This window comes from Callorhinchus milii, unplaced genomic scaffold (assembly GCF_018977255.1).
Source record: "Callorhinchus milii isolate IMCB2004 unplaced genomic scaffold, IMCB_Cmil_1.0 Scaffold3, whole genome shotgun sequence".
Lineage (NCBI taxonomy): Eukaryota > Metazoa > Chordata > Chondrichthyes > Chimaeriformes > Callorhinchidae > Callorhinchus > Callorhinchus milii.
This window is the reverse complement of record NW_024704744.1, coordinates 98972928-98992628: the sequence shown is the minus strand read 5'-3', so window position 1 is coordinate 98992628 and position 19701 is coordinate 98972928. Positions and strand designations below refer to the sequence as shown.

The window sequence follows — 19701 nt, the reverse complement described above, 5'->3', positions numbered from 1 at the left end:
CAAAATTCCACTAAGTCAGTAATGCCATAATGTCTTAAAATGTTAAGATCTTCCACAATTTTAGAAAAGCCTTCAATTCAGTCTTAATCTCCAAACAACTGTTTTTAAAAAGAATCGAATTTAAGACTGAATTGAAGAATTCACTCAAAACCTACCCCGTCCATCCATCAAACTATCCAGTCTATGTATCATATCCTAAGATAAACAAAATCTATAGAATATTTATCCATCCCCATACATCTACTATTTAAGCTCAGCCTCCTTTGCCTCCACAAACAACACCACTCCTTCCCCTTCCCCTCTGTGCCCAGAAATATTGGCATATTTGTTTCAGTTTACATTTATCGCCTTATCTTCCATTACTTACAAACTACATTTTAAAATTTTAATTTAAATCCAGCTGGAATGCTCTGAATATATGAGTTTGATCATTTCATCCTAACTTGAATCTAGAATTATTTATTTTATTAGCTGGAACTTTTGCTGTGAGTATTGAAATCAAAATTATTATCATGAAAACATATGGTGATATCCTACCTATTGACGCGACTCATCCCTTTTTATGCCCTTATAAAAAAAATCTAATTGAAAAGAAGTGACATAATGATAATCACTGGGCTTTCGCCCCCCACCGCGTTCCCCACCATTTGTTGCCAACCTTTCATCAGTTTTCAATTTGGAAGCAAGTGGTACTATTGCCTGGAGTTTATTATTACACACACAAGAGCAGTAAGTCATTGTAAAACTGGGTGATAATCTACCAGCCAGTGAAAAATACAGCTTTATTGAAGGTTGATGTTTATCAAGTTTGGCATTTCAAAGTTAGTCAGTAGACAATTTATGATGCAAAGACAGACATTATACAATACAAAATTATATTTGTGTATCGCACCTTTCACGTCGGGAGGATGTCCCAAGGCGGTGGTCAGGGGTTTGGATCCGAGCGAGGTGGTGGGTGTGGGGGGAATTGGGATCAGGGAGAGTGGAGGCCAGGGAGGGTGTAGAGTAGCCAAAGGTGGTTCAAAGAGGAGGGTCTTGAGACGTGCCTTGAAGGAGGCAAGGGAGGAAGCGAGGCAAATGGTCTGTGGGATGGAGTTCCAAAGGGTGGCGGCAGAGAGCTGAAGACTCAACCGCCACTGGTGGGGCAGGTCGGGTGGGGAACATGGAGATGGCCAGAGCCTGTTGAGTGGAGGGAGCAGACTGGTTGATATGGGGTTAGCAGGTCACAGATGTAGGAAGGAGCAAGGCCGTGGTGGGCCTTGAAGGTGAGGACTCTATCCTCTGGGGCATGGGGAGCCAGTGGAGTCGGGCGAGGGTGGGGGTGATAGGGTCACAGAGCCTGGTGTGGGAGAGGACACGAGCTACAGAGTGCTGGATAATCTGCAGTTTGTCGAGGGAAGAGTTGGGAAAGCCAACAAGCAGGGAGTTGGCGTAGTTGAGACGTGATTAATGTATGGATGAGTGTTTCGGCCACCTGAGGGGTGAGGCAGTGGCAGATTCGGGCAATGTTGAGGAGGTGGGGCAAGGCAGAGAGTGTCATGACACAGCATAATTATAGATTATAGGATGTATCAGTAAGATGATTCAAGTATGCCTGTGTCTATGTGTGTCAGTATCTGACTGGCTCAGGTGGTCCACGGGTCCAATATGTTTAAAAGTAATTGTGTGAGACCCAGATTGTATGGGAAGGATAATAACCATTTAATTTTTCCATAGAGCTCTTCATATTTCAAACAAATCTGCCAGCAGCACGTTTGACCATTTTGCTAATCCTGCAATATATTAATCACAGGAGCCTCTGGAGATCCCACTCTCGTGCAAATCTCTCCTAGGTGGCCACAATCCCTGAAAGATGAATGTTGAGCTTTGTTGTAAATCTCTTACCTATGGTGGTAATAACTGTGCCAGCGAAGAAGAAGGAGCTGCCTAAGTCCCAGTGGCTGGTCTGGTTGGAAGAATTTCCTGCTGGATTAACACCTGCACTTATAGCTTCCACAACGTTCTGTGAATTTCAAAAGAACAATGGTAAGTTTTCAAAAGCAGCCGTGCAGGAGCAGTAAGACATGATTAGTATTCTAACCGGCGAAGTTAAATACTCACGCAGGAAATCTTCAAGAATGCTACGAGAGTTAGCAGTAGATTTGTAGCCTCAGCAATAGACCTCAATATTCTCCTCTGGAAGAGGAGTCTTACCCCCTACAAGTGCTACAGTCTTGTCTTCGTATGGATACACTTACATGTTGCCTCGTACTATTGATTGCATTAGTTTTCCAATATCTTAAGTCAGGCTAAAAGGTCTCTAATTGTAAGACTTGAATACAGCAATTACATTTGTCTGCTTCTAGTCTGTCAGAACCACTCGTGTTCACTGACTCTCTTCAGAAGACCAAATCTCCACTTGGGCGTCTCTAACCACCCTGCGGATAATTTATATGTCCCGGGAAATTTTAATTTTCAGGCCCACTCATGTCAGAGCATATGTGATTGTGCTGCATTCTTTCAGATTGCAGGTATATGAGCTAAAAATGCAGCATTTCTTGTCAAAAGTTCCAAGAGACTTTTAATTCCCAGGGTATGTTGGTCCCAGCCCAGCAAAGCTAGAAGCATGTTTCTCTCAAGGATTAAATATTTATGAAATATTCATGCTTGAGAGAAACATGAAATATTCATCCACTGAGACATAGTTCATATTAACACTAACTAAAATGGATTTCTTTAGCACCCAGTCCATTGGTTGTTAAAGTCTGTTAGCACAGACTTAACGTTGGGATAATATTTTTCAGTATATCTGTGATCAGCAGGCATCTAAGTTAACTTTGGTAAGAACTAAATAAATGCTGGTCTTATTAATCTAAATTAATTAGTGGTCACAACTATCTGTTTTAAATTGTTATGAATTAAAATTTCCAGGACTCATTCAAATATGCAAATGATTACATTTAGGAGCTGTGTTACATGTGGTACGACTAAAGGAGAGCAGCATTTGAATCTTGGAAATAAATTGCAATCGGAACAAATAATGGGCAAAACAAAATTTACAAATAATCAGGAAGAATCATTATTTTTCCAATTCTGCTTAGTGCTTCTCATTCTCCTCGCCTTTCTATGTTTCTATGTCTAATTGCTCCTCATTCCTCACCTCTCTGTATTTCCCTGATCATTGTTCTTATTCTTTGATGTCTCCTGGTGCTTGCTTCAGCAGTAATGTCGCTTATGCCGCTTCCATCCCTGAGTTCATCTTCCTACCTGATGTGCGTTGATCCTCTTTGCGGTAATTCAATGTATGACCACAATATAAAGCACTGGTACAAGGTAATGCATGTGACAATAGTAGGATTGATGTCATGGTTCTTTGGGGGATCTTGGCTGTTGTATTGCTTACCCAAACAGTCACTACATTTATTAACACTTATTGGTTTGGGACTTTTTTGGGGGGGCGGGGCAGCAGGGTGTCTGACACATGCAGAAACCATCACGATGCTTAAGAGTATCCAAATCAAGATAAGAATTCCATGCTTTGAGATGTTTTGACTCGATATGGTGCATTAAAAATTCAAGTTATTTATTATTTGTTGTTTTGGTGTTTGGATGTCCATCAAAACCAACTTTACTCTTGCAGTTTATTAATAATAATAACTTGCATTTGATACAGTGTCTCTCCTATCAGGAAGATGTCTCAAAGTGTTTCACAGGCTTTACTGTATATTGTGGTGCTTCACCCATGGCCTAGACATCTCTGGTCTGTCCATTACAGACAAAGCCATCTCTGGCCACTTCTTCATCTCCCTCTCCTCCCATATCTCTTGAGACATCTTCCTGATAGGAAAGACACGGTATCAAATGCAAGTTATTATTATAACTGCCCCGCCCTCCTCCAACATCTAATTCCACCCTTCGAAAAAGCTTCCGCCCAAGTCCCTCACAAACGCTTGTTCATCCTTGGACCTTCTCTCCCACTGGACTTCCACCTGCTGGGATCCTGATGCAGCTGTCAAGCTGCTAAACGATCATCTATCTGAAACCTCAACTCCCTTGCCCCCCCGGAAATCCAGGGCTGTCTCCAAACCTCCCCACCCCCCTGGTATAACAGTCACTTCCGCTCCCTCAAAACAAAAACCCAGATGCTCGAGCGCAGATGACACAAATCCCCGGCCTCACAATTCACTGCCAGCTGTGGCTCGAGTATCTCCGCAGCTATTCCTCACCTGTCGCAGGCCAAAACTGCTTTTTACTCCAAAATCATTTTGGAGGCCAAAAAACATCCATTACCTCCTCCCACCCCCCACCACCCCGCCAAGCTGCTTCCATCCTCACTTCTAACACCAAATGAGTCTGGACTTCTTCGTGTCTGAAAATATCCGCTTGGCTGAATCCTCCTCCCCTACGTCCCCTTCTGCACTCCCCAGACCATCTACCCCACGCCCTCTTTCCACCACGACTCCTACCACTCATGCACTGTTAACATGCCAATTTAACATACCCTCCTTTGCCCTGTGTTTTAAAAGCCATTCATTCTTAGGTGCACGCCTGCAGTTCTTTCCCAACCCCAAATGTGAGAGTGAAAAACAAGGACTCAGTTTCCTCTCCAGATCACTCTAAGACAGGAAGAAATGCCACATTGCTTCCAGCAATACAAACTGGATGTAAAGTCCAATGATATAATTAACATTAAATTTAATAATACCGTACATCAAAGTTATCATTTTGTAATGGTGTTACCAAGAATGGGGTAATGAATGTCAGGACAATCTTTGGCTTGATTTGTGCTGGCTTTCATTCCGTGCGTTATGAAGTCTACGCAGCACCAACACAGAAAGCCACGGATCAATTTCAAGTGTATTAAAATTATAAGGTGCACGCACAGTGCAGTATGGTGACCTGTAGATTTACTTCACGCTCGATTCAGTTCACAAAATAAGGCACCATCATGTGAGAAATAGAAATATCAATACTGTTTATTTCTTAATGCAGTGATACTCAGTATCAAGATAAAACACATTATTTTGACTTTCTGTGCATCTTGCACTTTGTTTCTAGATCTAAAGGGTATGAGTTCAAACCCTTTGTTGGGATTTGATCTGTCTATATCTAGGCTGCATTACTTGGTGAGTGCTACTTTGTCGGAGATGCAATCCTTTGGATGACACGTTAACTGAGTTCCCGTGCCTGCTCAGGTAGACATTAAAGATGACAACACACTATTTGTAAGGAGAAGAAAGTCTCTCCTGGTGTCCTGGCCACCAATTCTCCAGATAAATTGGTCATTCATTTTATGGTTATTTGTGGGTCCTTGCAAACTGATTGCTGTTTATACCTACAAAAGCAATCGTTTCACAGCTCACTAATTAAGTGTTAAATGCTTTGAAATGTTTTGACATGATAGAGTATGAACTTCTGATAACTTGCCACTCCAAGGGAAAAGGGCTCAATGATGTGCTATCCAGATTGGCAAGTTAGGCATATGTATAAATGTATAAATATTGACAGCATGTTGATTGAAGTACTAGATAAATTAAGCCAGGGTCGAGTTATCAGGAATTTACTGCAGTCCTTATTAACGAATGCAAAGATTATTATAATGAATAATAATAATCCTTGCATTTGATATAGCGCTTTTCATGTTTTCTAGACGTCTCAAAGCACTTCACAGAATATACCGTAAAGTGAATTCACTATATTTGTGGGCAAATAATAATCAAGTTGAAGGATAGAAGTGGGAAATGGGATACTTTTCCTTTTTAAGGGCACAAAGTATATTTCATACAAGGTGCTTGACATTGCTATGTACAAAACTCCAGCAGCTATTTCTCACATGAATGGAGAATACCTTGAATGTTTTAAAAGTTCTTCCTCAATAACAGTCAGAAAGAGCACACAAATCACTTGCATTGAACAAATAACCTGATCATCAGGTGTATTCGAAATAGAAGCTGCAAGCTAAGATTGTAATAAAATGAAAGCACTGATCTTAATGGTGCTTTATTTCAGAAAATTTATGCACTTAATCTATTCGGATTATAGAGGATGGTGCCTGAGGGGAGAATGGAGTATGCCTCAGACAGATCATGCTTGCTCACTGATTTCTCCTTGCAGAGATGAATCTTTCAGTGAAAGGCTGTTCGACGCTCCTGTGTGGTTAAATATTTCATGAGAAGCAGGTACATTGAGCTGATGTTAACCATGGGTGTCAGTATACTTTTCACACCAAGTGGATACCTGGGCTCCACAACTAATTTTCCAATGCGGTCTGGACAACTTTTCAAGCGTTTACACCTATTGCCTCGGCCACTCTCCAGAAAATGCCATTGGGTAGAACTAATTACAGATAATCCCTCAGAATGTTGAGCCCACAGATCTGATGTTAGTTAAAGCCCAGATTTAGACACAGATAACATTCAGGAGGCTTGATCCCCTTCCTTTAGCACAGACGCAGGCACAACATCCGAGAAGCGCCATTGAACCATATAATTTGGCAACACAGAAGGTGTCCATTTGGACCATCGTGCCTGTGTTGCCTCTCTGTAATTGGTCTGTTTAGTCCCAATCTTCTCCCCGTAGTTGTTTATATTTTTTCCTTTTCAGATGTTTATCTATTATAGATTCTGGTTCAATAACTATTTTGTGAATAGTTATTGAACCAGTAACTATTCACAAAATAGCAATAACATTTCATGTCCTAATAACCCTCTATGTGAGTACAAAAAATGATTCTCCGAACCACTCCTTTGTTTTTTTCATTAGTATTATCTTTAATTAAGATCCCCTGCACGAAACAGACTCAAACAAATATAATACTTACATAACCCACGTGAGAACTTACTTACTGAAGTAGAAAGTTCAGCGCAAAAAGTCAATAAACCTTGACATAAACATGTCAACAGATATCATATAAGCAAAAGATGCAAATTTTTTTTACAAAAATACTATGAAACAGGAGAATTAGCTCAAAGGCAGACATATTTCATCAGCGTATCCCACAAGATGAAAATTCACTCAAACAGAATAAAAGGAACGATGGTATGAACCGTGTTTTGCACAGATTAGCAGTACAGCCATTATGCAGTATTAACAGCCTCAAACCTGAACATTTTCGGTAATATGATCACATTTAGGTTCAAACATTGACCGTGCATCCGTGTGAGCCCAATGGGCAGATCCCATCTTGCTCCTCCCCCACATTCTAAACAGTATTCAAATGACTTTTAAAAATAAAACACCCCAAGTTGGAACTATTTGAGGAGTTTTATTTTTGGGCCCTGATTCAAAGCAATGTTTGATAGGCCAAAAAACATCATCTTCCCACTTTGCTTCACTACACTGGTTTTGAACAGCCAAGTGGTTTTGCTGCCTGAGGTATATATACATATACATACATGTGTATACACAAAAGGCACAATGATAATAATAATCCTTGCATTTGATATAGCACCTTGTCATGCTGTCGAGATGTCTCAAGCGCTTCACAGGATATACTGTAAAGTGGATTGATTGTACTGTGTGCAAACGGCCAGCCAGTTTGCACACAGCAATGTCCCACAAATAGCCATGGAGTGAGTTGGCAATTTTATTTGTGGGATCTTTGGCCAGGATACCAGGAGAACGCCCTTCTCTTTTCAAATATAGCTTTGGGATCCTTAACATTCACCTGAACAGACAGATGGATCAAAGTTTGACGTCTCATCTGAAGTACGGCACCTCTGAAAACATAACACCACCCCCTCCCCCACGCTCCATTGCAGTGTCAGCTTAGACTATGTGATTCCAAATTCTGACGTAGGCCTTGAACCCACAATCCTCTCACTCAAAAGTGAGAGTGATACCATAATTTGTATCTGTCCTGATACAAACAACAATAAAATGACTTTTGTAAAGCGCCTTTCACGTCGGGGGACGATCTAAGGTGCTGGAGAATCAGTGTGTCGGACCCGAGCTGGAGGTCGGGATCGGGGAGGGTGGAGGGCAGTGGGGCAGGAGGGTGATCGAACTCATAGTCGCGAGGAGGGTCTTGAGATGTGTCTTGAAGGAGGCAATGGAGGGGGTGAGGTGGAGGGACTGAGGGGTGGAGTTCCAGAAGGGGAAGCAGAGTGGCTGAAGGCCTGCCTGCCAATGGTGGAGTGGGCGAGGTGGGGTCGTGAAGCAGGCTGGAGCCCACTGAACAGAGGGAATGGGCAGGATGGTAGGGGTTTAGGAGGTCGTAGAGGTTGGGGGGAGCAAGACCATGGTGGGCTTTGACAGTCTGTCAGGACAGCAATGGTCCTGGAGTCGAGGGTGGAGTCAGAGAGATAGAGTTGGGTGTCATCCACATACATGTGGACGTTGACCCCATGTCTGCGGATGATGTCACCAAAAGGGAGCACATAGATGTTGAAGCAAAACAAAACACTGCCAGCATGTGCAAAAATATGTAGAACTGAGAACCTGCCACAAAATACCAAGGATAATAATGAAACCCAATACTAAACTTAATTGATATCAAAGAAGTTCCTGCATCATGAGTATTTATTATTCTGCTGTCACAAAATTAAACAACCTGCTTTTTTTCCTCTTTATTACATTTATTTTAACATGAACTCAAAACAAATGCTATCTTCTATTCCTTGTCAAGAACAAAATTACTTAAATTTCAAATTTTTTTTTAAAAAAAAGACTCCATTTCCTGGAAATTTGCTGTGAAAATGAATGCCTCGCTGAGTTTACGAGTCAGTGATGTGGCATTTCAACAATTATAGCCCGTTGTATAAAGAGCTCATTTCAGTTACTGTACCATGGTCATTCTCTTTAACCCAAATCTCACAAGGACACCACCAAATGCCCAGGCATGACAGCAGCTCCTGTACTCAAAAGCCAGTGCAAAATAGAATGTACCTCTTAATACAAAGAACCTGAATTAACTCTTCAAGTCTGAAATGTCTTAGCAACTATTTCAGGAGTCCTTCACCCTCTCTATTTCCTGTATTTATAAATTAAAATGCAAGTTTCGAAGTGCAAGACAACACTTGCACACACTGTAATGCTCCTTCTGTTTCCACTAATTATTAACTATTTGAGGGGCATTGCTGTGTATAAAGTTGAGGGCTGCATTCACCCATAAAACACAGTCACTCCACTTTACAATAAATCCTGTGAATCCCTTTGAAACGTCCTCCCAACACGAAAGGCGTTATACTAAATGCAAGGATTATTATCATTAAGGTTAAAAATTTGAATCATTTTTGTTTTTCTCAATTTATAACACAAGGTAAAATAAAGTTGCTTTGTTTATTGATATCAAATGCACAGCTGCCTTTCAATATGTTACACAATCTGTTTATTTTACCCGGTTGAAACATAAAATTGGTAATACAGTAGTTGCATTTGATATATATTCTTATCACGCTGACAGGTGTCAAGTCATTTCAAAAATAAGTTTATTTGAAGTACAGTGATGTGACCACATGTTATATAATAATACTTGCATTTGATATGGCGCCTTATCTCATTGTTGAGACGTTTGAAGCAATTCACACGAATTACTGTAAAGTGGTCACTTTGTATTTGTAGGCAAATGTTGGAGCCAATTTGCACCCAGAAATTCTAGCAAACAACTCTGAAGTGAATGAACAATTTGATTTGGGGGATTGTGACACTGGGAGAAACTCCTTTCTCTTTTCAAATAATGCCATGGGATCCTAAGCACCCAAACCTGAACAGACAGATGTAGGCAACTTCTCCAGAATATTATTGCCCTTCAACTTTCATAATTATGAAAATTTCAAGGGTAAGAAAGGGTGTTGACAAGATGATATTGTTTTAATCACAATGAATTGTAATATTCTCAATAGAAATGTGCAAAACGGAGATTACCTCTGTCAGCTTGAGGGGCTGATTTGGGGTTGATTTAAAAAATCTGCGAAGGGCGAAAATGAATGGGGAGCAAAATGCACCTTGTGGAGCTTTCTCTGCGTTTAGCTTTTAGCATTTCCTGAAAATATCGGAAAAATGACATCCCAGCATGTGGGTCAACATTTGTGCAGCAACATTTTTTATAATAATAATCCTTGCATTTGATATAGTGCTTTACACATCTTATCGACGTCTCAAAGCGCTTCACAGAATATACTGTAAAGTGAATTGACCATATATTTGTGGGCGAAACGCGGCAGCCAATTGCGAACAGCAGCGTCCCACAAACAAATGAATTGGATTGAAAATGACCAATTTATTATTGTGTTTGTTTTTTGGAGGGATTGTTATTAGACGTGTGGAATAAGGAAACTTGCCCAAGGTTTCGCTCTGCCTGGAATTGAACCCAGGTTTCTCGCTTGCAAGGCAAGTGCTCTAACCACTGAGCTACAGGACTACAGCTACAGCTACATCTTGCTGAACATTCTTCCCCATCATATTGAGTGACATCTTGAAGGAATAGGGTAAGCACTGGGGAGTTCCCCACAGACTGCTTATGGGTCCCGTATTCAAGAAAGTGACAAGCAAACCTGACAACCACAGAGACTTGTGCCTTTTACTTCAATAATTAGAAACCTTTAAGAGAATTAATAATCAGAAACAAAGTTGAAGAGTGTCTGTGAAAAAAGTCAAATAAATCTTCTATGACCAACCTCATGGGGAGATGTAAACAACAAGATTACATTTGTATAGTGCCTTTCACGTCGGGAGGATGTCCCAAGGCACTGGACAATGTACAGCAAGCCATATAACATGCATATAGACCTTCAAAAGGTCTTTGATATAGTACCATATGAGAGACTCCTTAGTAAACTAAATGTTAGTGGGTATCAAGGATAGGAAATGGACATGGATTAGTAACTGGCTGCAGGAAAGGAAAGGATGCCTTTGTTCGATCTGTTATTTCTTATTTCAGGGAGGCACTGAAATGGAACTTCTTGTAACACGCAGTATCTGTCATGAACTGACCTACAGAAGCACACAACAGAACTTTGACATTTAAATCCAGTGAAGTTGAATGTATTCAATTCATTATTTTGGGCCTAGATTCCTCCAGTGAGCTTCTTCCTTTAACGTTTTCAGGGAACTCAGAGCAAACCTTGGTCAAAATTGCCCTAACCTGTACATTAATGAAACATGTTAAAATCTTAAGTCATGTTGTAAATCAAATCAGAATCTAAGACTAAATCATCAAATGGCTAATGAATCTCACTGTTCTCTTGGCACCCAGTTTTTAAGCATGTTAGGTAATTCCACTTACAAATCTCATAGTAATAACAACAACAACAAAATTACATTACGGTTTAAAACGTAAGCTTCCATGTACTAACGTGGACAATGTTAATCTGCACAACACAGAGAAACAGCTATATCTCTAATAATCTGCTTCTGAAAAAGATCAAAGTGTGTGAGAAACACTGCTGTAGACAGAGTCCAATGTTTACTGACGATCTTTACACAGTCGCCCTACATGTATTGAATTAATTTCAGTCATATTATGACAGTGATAGACCAGAAGATGTGATTAGGTCTAGTGCTCTGCTTCCTAACCAATTCTAGCCAAGAACATCTGCAATTTAAAGTTGCCCGATTCATTTCAGTACCAAATTTTGAGGGAAAAAAATCACCATGTTTTATACTGTTTTGCTTTCTAGCCTTTTGTCAGATCTTTAGATCGCTTCAATTTTGCTTCTGTTGACCAGAAAGAAATTATCTTCTCTTTTCAAATAGTGCCAAGAGATCTTTAATATCCACCTGACGGGCAGATAGGACCTTGGTCTAACGTCTCATCCAAAGGATCGCATGGTAGTGCATGGTACCATGGTCGCATGGTGGAGTCCTGTAGCTCTCGCCTTGCAAGCGAGACACCTGGGTTCAATTCCATGCCGGGCGAAACCTTGGGCAAGTTTCTTTACTCCACATGCCTAATAACAATCCCTCCAAAACAAAACAATAATAAATTGGTCATTTTCAATTGCTGCGTGCAATTGGCTGTGTTTCGCCCACAAATATACATTCAATTCACTTTATAGCATATTCTGTGAAGCGCTTTGAGACGTCTAAAAGACGTAAAAAGCGCTACATCAAATGCAAGGATTATTATTATTATTATAGTTTTAAGATGGCAATAACATGGTATTTTTATCAAATCAAGTAATAAGCCAAATTTTAGATCCAATTCTCTCTGGATTACACAAAGGCAGCATTGTTTTCTACAAAATAAATTACTTAAGTTGATTTTTGCCTATGGTGGTGTTAATAAGCTTGCATGGCCTCACGACAAATCCCTGATGGTTTGTTACCCTTCTCACATGAAGCTCAACAATTCCAATAAACAACCATTCCCCCTTTTGCTTCCAAAAGAATGTATGCCGTCAGAGTGTCATACGCATTGTCAATAAAACATATTTTGTCCAAAGTTCATAAACCAAAATAAACAGGAAATACAAAAGATAAATACTGTAGTTCTGCTCCTCTCATTCCTAGCCCTTCTTCTCCCCTTAGTACTAACCCCTCTAACTCTCTCCCTCCCCTCAATGCCAGTCTCTTTTCACACCTCCCACACACATTATACAGCCAATCCTTTCCCCGCACACAAAGTGAGTACTGGAATTGGCCCTGGCCAGATACAAGGCTATTCAACACCACCAACAAATTACACTTCTATAGCACCTTTCACGTTGGGAGGACATCCCAAGGCATTGAGGCTTCCTGTTAAGAATGCAGGATGATCTCAGACAATTGCCAGATCACATCTCACAGACCATGAGTTCAAGTTGAATCTCATTAAAATTGATGAAGATCAGTGGCAAGTTTATCCAAGGTTGCCCTTAAATTGAGGATCATGCTGGCTTGCATCCACTATCATTTCTGCTGTCAACAAGGTAGTCAATTGAATACTTAGCACATAACCATTCCACTCAATATCTGACAGACCTGGAATTGCACTTCCACATTAAACACAGATCTTTTAAATTCATTAGAAGCATATATACAGTATCAGATCTGCGCTGACCATTCAAGTGGGTGAGGTGAAGCCAAACACTTTGATCTGTTGTGTGTATATTAGGGTCTGTCACATGTTGAAATTTCACTTCTATTGAAAATAGATTTTCCATGGCAATGAAGCAAGGAGGAGATAATTCAGAACATGATTTCCAGTATATCATATCATCCTCCACCTTGAACCTAACAATTTCCTCTCTAAATTGTTCTTTTCCAACTCTTGGAGGTGTAAATGTTATTGCTTTACAGGAGCTATTTATTATGAACAAGAACACATTTCAAGTGGAGATTGTGCACTGTTTTGTTATCATTACCAGCTCATCCTTAGCCAACAGAGACTCCCAACTTCTCACTACGTAATACAATGTCCAGTTTGTAAGTAGTTAAAAAATGCAAGGACATTTTTCTACCTGGAATCTAAAAATTATTGTTATTGATCAACTCTTCTCTAATCAGAGAGTGCTGTTGTTCTAACCCAATTATTTCTAAATATTTTTTGTATCTCTCCTACTGCCAATCTCCACCATCATCAATGAATTATCCAAACCTCCCGTAAAATTGTCAGCACTTTCTAGTGTAATAATAATAATAATCCTTGCATTTGATATAGCGCTTTTCACGTCGAGAGAACGTCCCAAAGCGCTTCACAGAATATACTGTAAAGTGAATTGACTGTATATTTGTGGGCGAACGCGGCAGCCAATTGCGCACAGCAATGTCCCACAAACAGTCGTAGATTGAAAATGACCAATTTATTATTGTTTGTGGTTTTAGAGGGATTATTATTAGGCTCTGTGTGGAGTAAGGAAACTTGCCCAAGGTTTCGCCCTGCCTGGAATTGAACTCAGGTCTCTCGCTTGCAAAGCGAGTGCTCTAACCACTGAGCTACAGGACTCCAACAACAGCAAACAACAAATGGCTCTTATATAGACCCTTTCACATTGGGGGAACATCCCAAGGCATTGGACAATGAGGGGTTTCCACCTGTGTTTGAGTGGGTAATAGAGAGTGGTGGAGAGCAAGGGAGGTGGAGAAGGGAAGATGGCCGAAGATATGGTCGAAAAGGAAGGTCTTGAGGTGGGCCTTGAAGGAGGCAAATGAGGGTCAAGGCGGAGGGGCTCCGGGACGAAGTTCTAGAGTGTGAGCTGAAAGCCCAAACTGCCGATAGTGGACCAGGCAGCGCAAGGGTACATGGAGCAGGCCAATGCCTGCAAAGTGGAGGGAGCGGGCAGACTGAAGTTTTAATAGGCCGCAGAGCTAGGGAGGAACAAGAATGAGGAGGGTTTCAAAAGTGAGGATAAGGATCTGGAACTCGGTCCTCTGGGGATGGGGAGCCAGTGAAACTGGACAAGGATGAGGGTGATCGGTGCAGGAGAGGACATGAGCTACAGAGTTCTGAATAATCTGACGCTTGTGGTGGGAGGAGTTGGGAAGTCTGGAGAACATAGTCAGACTTGGACATAATGAAAGTGTGGATGAGGGTTTCAGCAGCCCGATAGCAGAGATAGTGGCAGAAGTGGGCAATGTTGCGGATGTGGGGGAAGGCAGAATGGGTAATGGCTTCTCTGGGCAAGCATTTAGTGTAATTAAAAATGCATAATACTAAGATAACTTCCAATATAATAGCGCCGAAAGAGCAGTTAGACAGGATCTTTAAAACACCCTTCAGACAATTTAAATGTCCACATTACCATCTTCTGCCTCCAGAATCAAATTGTTTCATAAATGAATCTTGTGGCCTGGTTGCTCATTCCAGTTGCTTATTACTCTCTGTGCATTCAGTGCTGCTTGTTTGAAAATCTTTGCACTCGCAGTCTTGGCTGACACTGCATTGTTGGTGGTGCTATCCTTTGAATGAAACATTACACCGAGGTTCCATCTGCCTGTTCAGGTGGACATTAATGATCATTAATGACCTCATGGCACTGTTAAAAAAAGAGTTTCTCCTGTGTCCTGGCAAACAAACCTCCACGTAAAATTGTTCATTCACTTCACAGCTGTTTGTGGAACACTGCTATGTGCAAATTGGCTGCCGTGTTCACTTACAAACACACAGTCACTCCACTTTACAATAAAATCTTGTGAAGCACTTTTGAGACATCCTCCGACATGAAAGGCGTTTTATCAAACGTATGGATTATTATTACAGCAATAATGTTTGACAAAACACTGTAACTGAAGAACATTTGAAATAAAAATGATTGCTTCCCTGAAGAGTATGAATGATAATGTCACAGCTCAGTGCAATGAATTCTTCTCACTCAATCATGAATTCCAAAGATAAAAGTGAGTCACCCATGGAGTAGAATAACAAATGTTAATAGTGTGTTACTGAAATGTGAAAGAGATCATGATACACAAGTCATAAAAATCTTTCTTTAAAGAAGATTACAAATCGGATCCAATGTGAGATATAGAAGGACTAGCAAAGTTAACCGTATTACCTTGCTTATATTTTCAAAAATATTCTGAAGTACTACCAATGCAATCCTTTCCCCTCATTTAATACTAAGGTGCAATCTGAAATATTGCCCTATCCTGGAAACAATCGTATCTATCAGAGTTCCTGCTGTGCGCAATTGGCTGCCCCATTTCGCCCACAAAATATACAGTCAATTCACTTTACAGTATATTCTGTGAAGCACTTTGAGATGTCTTGAAGATGTGATAAGGCACTGTATCAAATGCAAGAATTATTCATGCATTGAATCACAACATTTCTTCTGCAACAGATCTTCTCCCATCTGTGAGGAAAGCCCACAAATCAAGTGACTTCCAATCAACAAAAAAAGTTGTCCGGGATCACTACCATACCTACTGAGAGCGAGGATAACTCTACTTTGAGACGTCCTCCCAATGTTAAATGTATTGTATAAATGTAAATTGTGTTGTATTGTAAACATGGCACTTGTGTGTAATAAATTACTAGCGTTAAGATCCCAAGGCACTACTCAAAAAGAAGGCTTAGTCAAAGAGATGGTTTCAGACAATGAAACTTGGCAAAACAAAGCTGCGTCAAATTGAACAGCATCTAAAAGCTTAATGTCAAGATCGCAAACGTTTCTCTCTCATCTTCCAGTTTCAAGAAACAATTCTATGTTGATCTTAACAGCTAAACCCTTTTGTACTAAAAAAAATCCCCCATTTAAAAGGTCAGAATTTTATTGATTGAAGGAAAGGTGTTTCACTGAACTAAGCAGGGAATATGTGGCATGTTAGAAAGCAAATACCTACACAATTGTTGGTATCTTTCATTTCCACTTTGTTTCTGTGGACAGAAAAGATCAACTGAACACAATCTGGGATCATCCCTGTAGTGCCCTGTTTGTTGTCTTGCTGGATTAATTTGTGTACTTCTGTCAGTGACAAGCAGTTTGGATGTAAGCTTTGCATCTGACTCAGTGTCTGAAGCTGGTGTGATGTGCCAGCCATTATCGACCATAGTGAAAGTCACAGATAGCCTAAAACAGTAGATAAACAGGGAGGCTGAGCAAACAGTAATTTTAAGTTCCTGCCCTGCAAAAAGTGCAGACACAAAATTTGTTTTGTGTAATGTAGTGTTTCGTGGAAAGTCACTAGTGAAGGCACAAATTGGCTAGGTTGTGATGTTCTGAGAAGCTATATAAGCTATTCACAATCATGTTGTTACTGCAGACATGCTGAGCGCTCAAACTCCTGTAGTCAATCATTGAACTCTGCTGCTGTGCCTTTCCATTTACATTGTGTCTACGTACATTTCTGGATCACAGAATCATAGAAATCTATAACACAGTGGTGTGAAACACTTGACAATCACATTGGGTCGTCCTCTTGCCTGTCAGATATCAAGATCTGGATAAGGCGTAACTTTCTGAAGCTGAACGTTGACTAGACAGAAGCCATACTCTTTGTCAACGTCTTCTCATATGTGGCTCTGATCTCCTTAACCTCCCAGAACCATCCTTTAAACTTATTGAACCTATACGTAACCTAGGTGTCAGATTTGATATACAACTATCCTACCTACCCCACATCCAGTCCCTGAACACAACTGCTTTACTCCACCTCTGCCACATCGCCCACCTCCGACCATACCTGGCACCCTTAAGCGCTCGAGATGCTACTCCACGTGACGGGGGCTATATAAACACAAGTTGTTGTTGTTGATGATTTTTCTCTTCCCAAAACCATCAGCATTTCAGCAGCGAATAACAGTCAAACACTTCAACTTCTACATACCTGCGATCAGTGCACATGCTCATGTAGCACTGGGGCCTAGTCAGTAGAAAAGGACAGATTTATTTAGGCTGTACATGTTGTGCAGGGCATTTTGCTTCAAACATTCCTCCAACTGAATGCCACCAGAAAACCAGTACTGTTATCTGTTTAACTTTCAAACACACGCACCACTTCTGTGCCACAGAAATCTAGGTGTGAACATACTTTCGATAATCTCTTCTGATATGAAGCTAAAGCCTGGGGCTTGAAACCTTTATGATCTTAGCCTTAAGATGGTTATTTTCAAATTTAAGACCATACACAATTTGGGAAAATTCCTAAATTCAGCCTCAATTTTGGAAACAAGCTTTCTTAAGAAGAACAGTGGAAAACTGACTTAGAAATCAAGAGTGAATTCAAGAGTTTCAGTCAGTTCTGCATGTGTTAGATTTTAAGATGGTGACTTTAAGGCTAAGGTGACTTTAATCCATCCTTCATATAATTGGAGTCCTGTAGCTCAGTGGTTAGAGCACTCGCTTTGCAAGCGAGACACCTGGGTTCAATTCCAGGCAGAGCGAAACCTTGTGCAAGTTTCCTTACTCTATATGCCTGATAATAATCCCTCCAAAAACAAAAAAAAATTGATATTTTTAAACTACAGCTGTTTGTGGGACACTGCTGTGCGCAATTGGCTGCCGCGTTTCGCCCGCAAATATACGGTCAATTCACTTTACATTCTATCCTGTGAAGTACTTTGAGACGTCAAGGAGACGTGAAAAGCACTAAATCAAATGCAAGGATTATTATTATTGTTATTATAATAAGACCTTAAACCGAGGTCCCGTCTGCCTGTTCAGGTGGACATTAAAGATCCCATGGTACTATTTGTAAAAAGAAGAGGATTTCTTCCGATGTCCTGGCCAATAAATCCCACAAATAAAATTGGTCTCTCACTCCTTGGCTGTTTGTGGAATATTGCTATGTGCAAATTGGCTGCTGCATTTTGCCCACAAAATACAGTGATTCCACTTTACAGTATTTCCTGTGACGCGCTTTGAGACGTCTTGACAATGTGAAAGGCACTAAATCAAATGCAAGGATGATTACTTTTATTATTATTATGACCATGGGAATTTGGAGCCTCTGAAGTCTTGGAAGAAGGATTAAGAGAGCTCAGGCTAATGAGCAGCTCTTTCAGTTTATTGAGCAGATAAAATAAAGATTTGCTGAATGGTATTACATTGATTTAATTTGGACGAAGGGCACAAGGCTATGAGAATATCCAGTATATTTATAATGGAAACAATTTCGGCATCAAAGAAAACATTCAGTTTTAATAATCATAGACAACCCGGGTCTGACTGTAATTGGAGTAGTGGAGCTCTTGATATGATAAACACGGTTCATTCACAATATAAGTATCTCATATACAATTAAGTTATGAATATTAATAATGTTTGTAAAATACAAATGATCATTTGATGTCACTGATATAATATAATGATTATTATAATCATTGTATTCTATCCAGTGACTTATCACATCGTCAAGATGTCTCAACAGGATTTCGCTGCAAAGCTTCATGATTGTGAGGAATTGTACGAACTTCTTGAGTGTGATCAGAAGTGCGCACTGACAGTGTTATATCTCAAGGCTTTACAATACAGAATATACAAGAACTGTTTAGCTAATGCCTTACTGCTCAGCTAATAACTCTACAGTTATTGTGATACTGCATTTTGGAAATGTACATCTCAAACAGTAATCATTGCGCTGTCAACAGACCTGTGGATGACAATCCTTACTGCGAGGTCCAAATAATGCTCAGTAGAGCAACTATTATTTTGTTAGAACAAGTCAAACAGAAAGGTCAAATCTGAGAGAAGTGATATCAAATATGGTTTTGTTGATTCTAATGTATAATGTCTTAAGTATATGCACAGTGGCATTACATAAAAGGTTTATAAAAAAAACTGCTTCTGTACATGACCTTCCATGAGAGTGACCATCACAATGTGCCCTGTGGCTACGCACTTGGATATACAAACATTTCTGCCTCCTGTTATATGAGTGAGATCACAATAATTAGGAAGGAAAAGGTAATTTGGAAAAGAGCACAACATAATAACAATGACCTCAGCAGGAAATATTGCCTGTCTGACTTCATCTCATAAACACATTAACACAGTATATACATAGTAATGGATACCAAACAATAAGGCAGTAATGAACTAATGAAGAGGAATGGAGATTATAGAGATGACAAAGGTTTACATCTACTAAAATGTCACTTGGCTGGTTTTCCAAATGTTCTTTATTCTAAAAAAAAGCAAATCTTTACTGGTTGTAGTTAAAGTGGAAGCGGGACGCAGAGAGGGAATTCAACGTATGATACTATCACAGTTAATAATTCCACATCCAAAACTCTGGTAAGAACAGTGAACCGCACTTTTAACCTGGGGGAGGGGCGGGGGGGGTGGTCACCACAATGCTTGTGGTAAAAGACTCATTGTACTGCAATTTTGGCCCATACAGTATTCCTTTCCCGCCCCTCCC

General features: G+C 40.2%; 1 protein-coding gene across 1 annotated transcript in view; it reads right to left on the bottom strand.

The window, feature by feature from the left end:
* Window positions 1–19701, bottom strand: part of LOC103186169 (potassium channel subfamily K member 2) — a 39268-nt gene that overhangs the window by 13047 nt on the left and 6520 nt on the right. The window contains exon 3 of the mRNA XM_007905036.2: window positions 1885–2002. Within this exon, the coding sequence (XP_007903227.1) occupies window positions 1885–2002 (118 nt within the window). The remainder of the gene's footprint in view (window positions 1–1884; window positions 2003–19701) is intronic.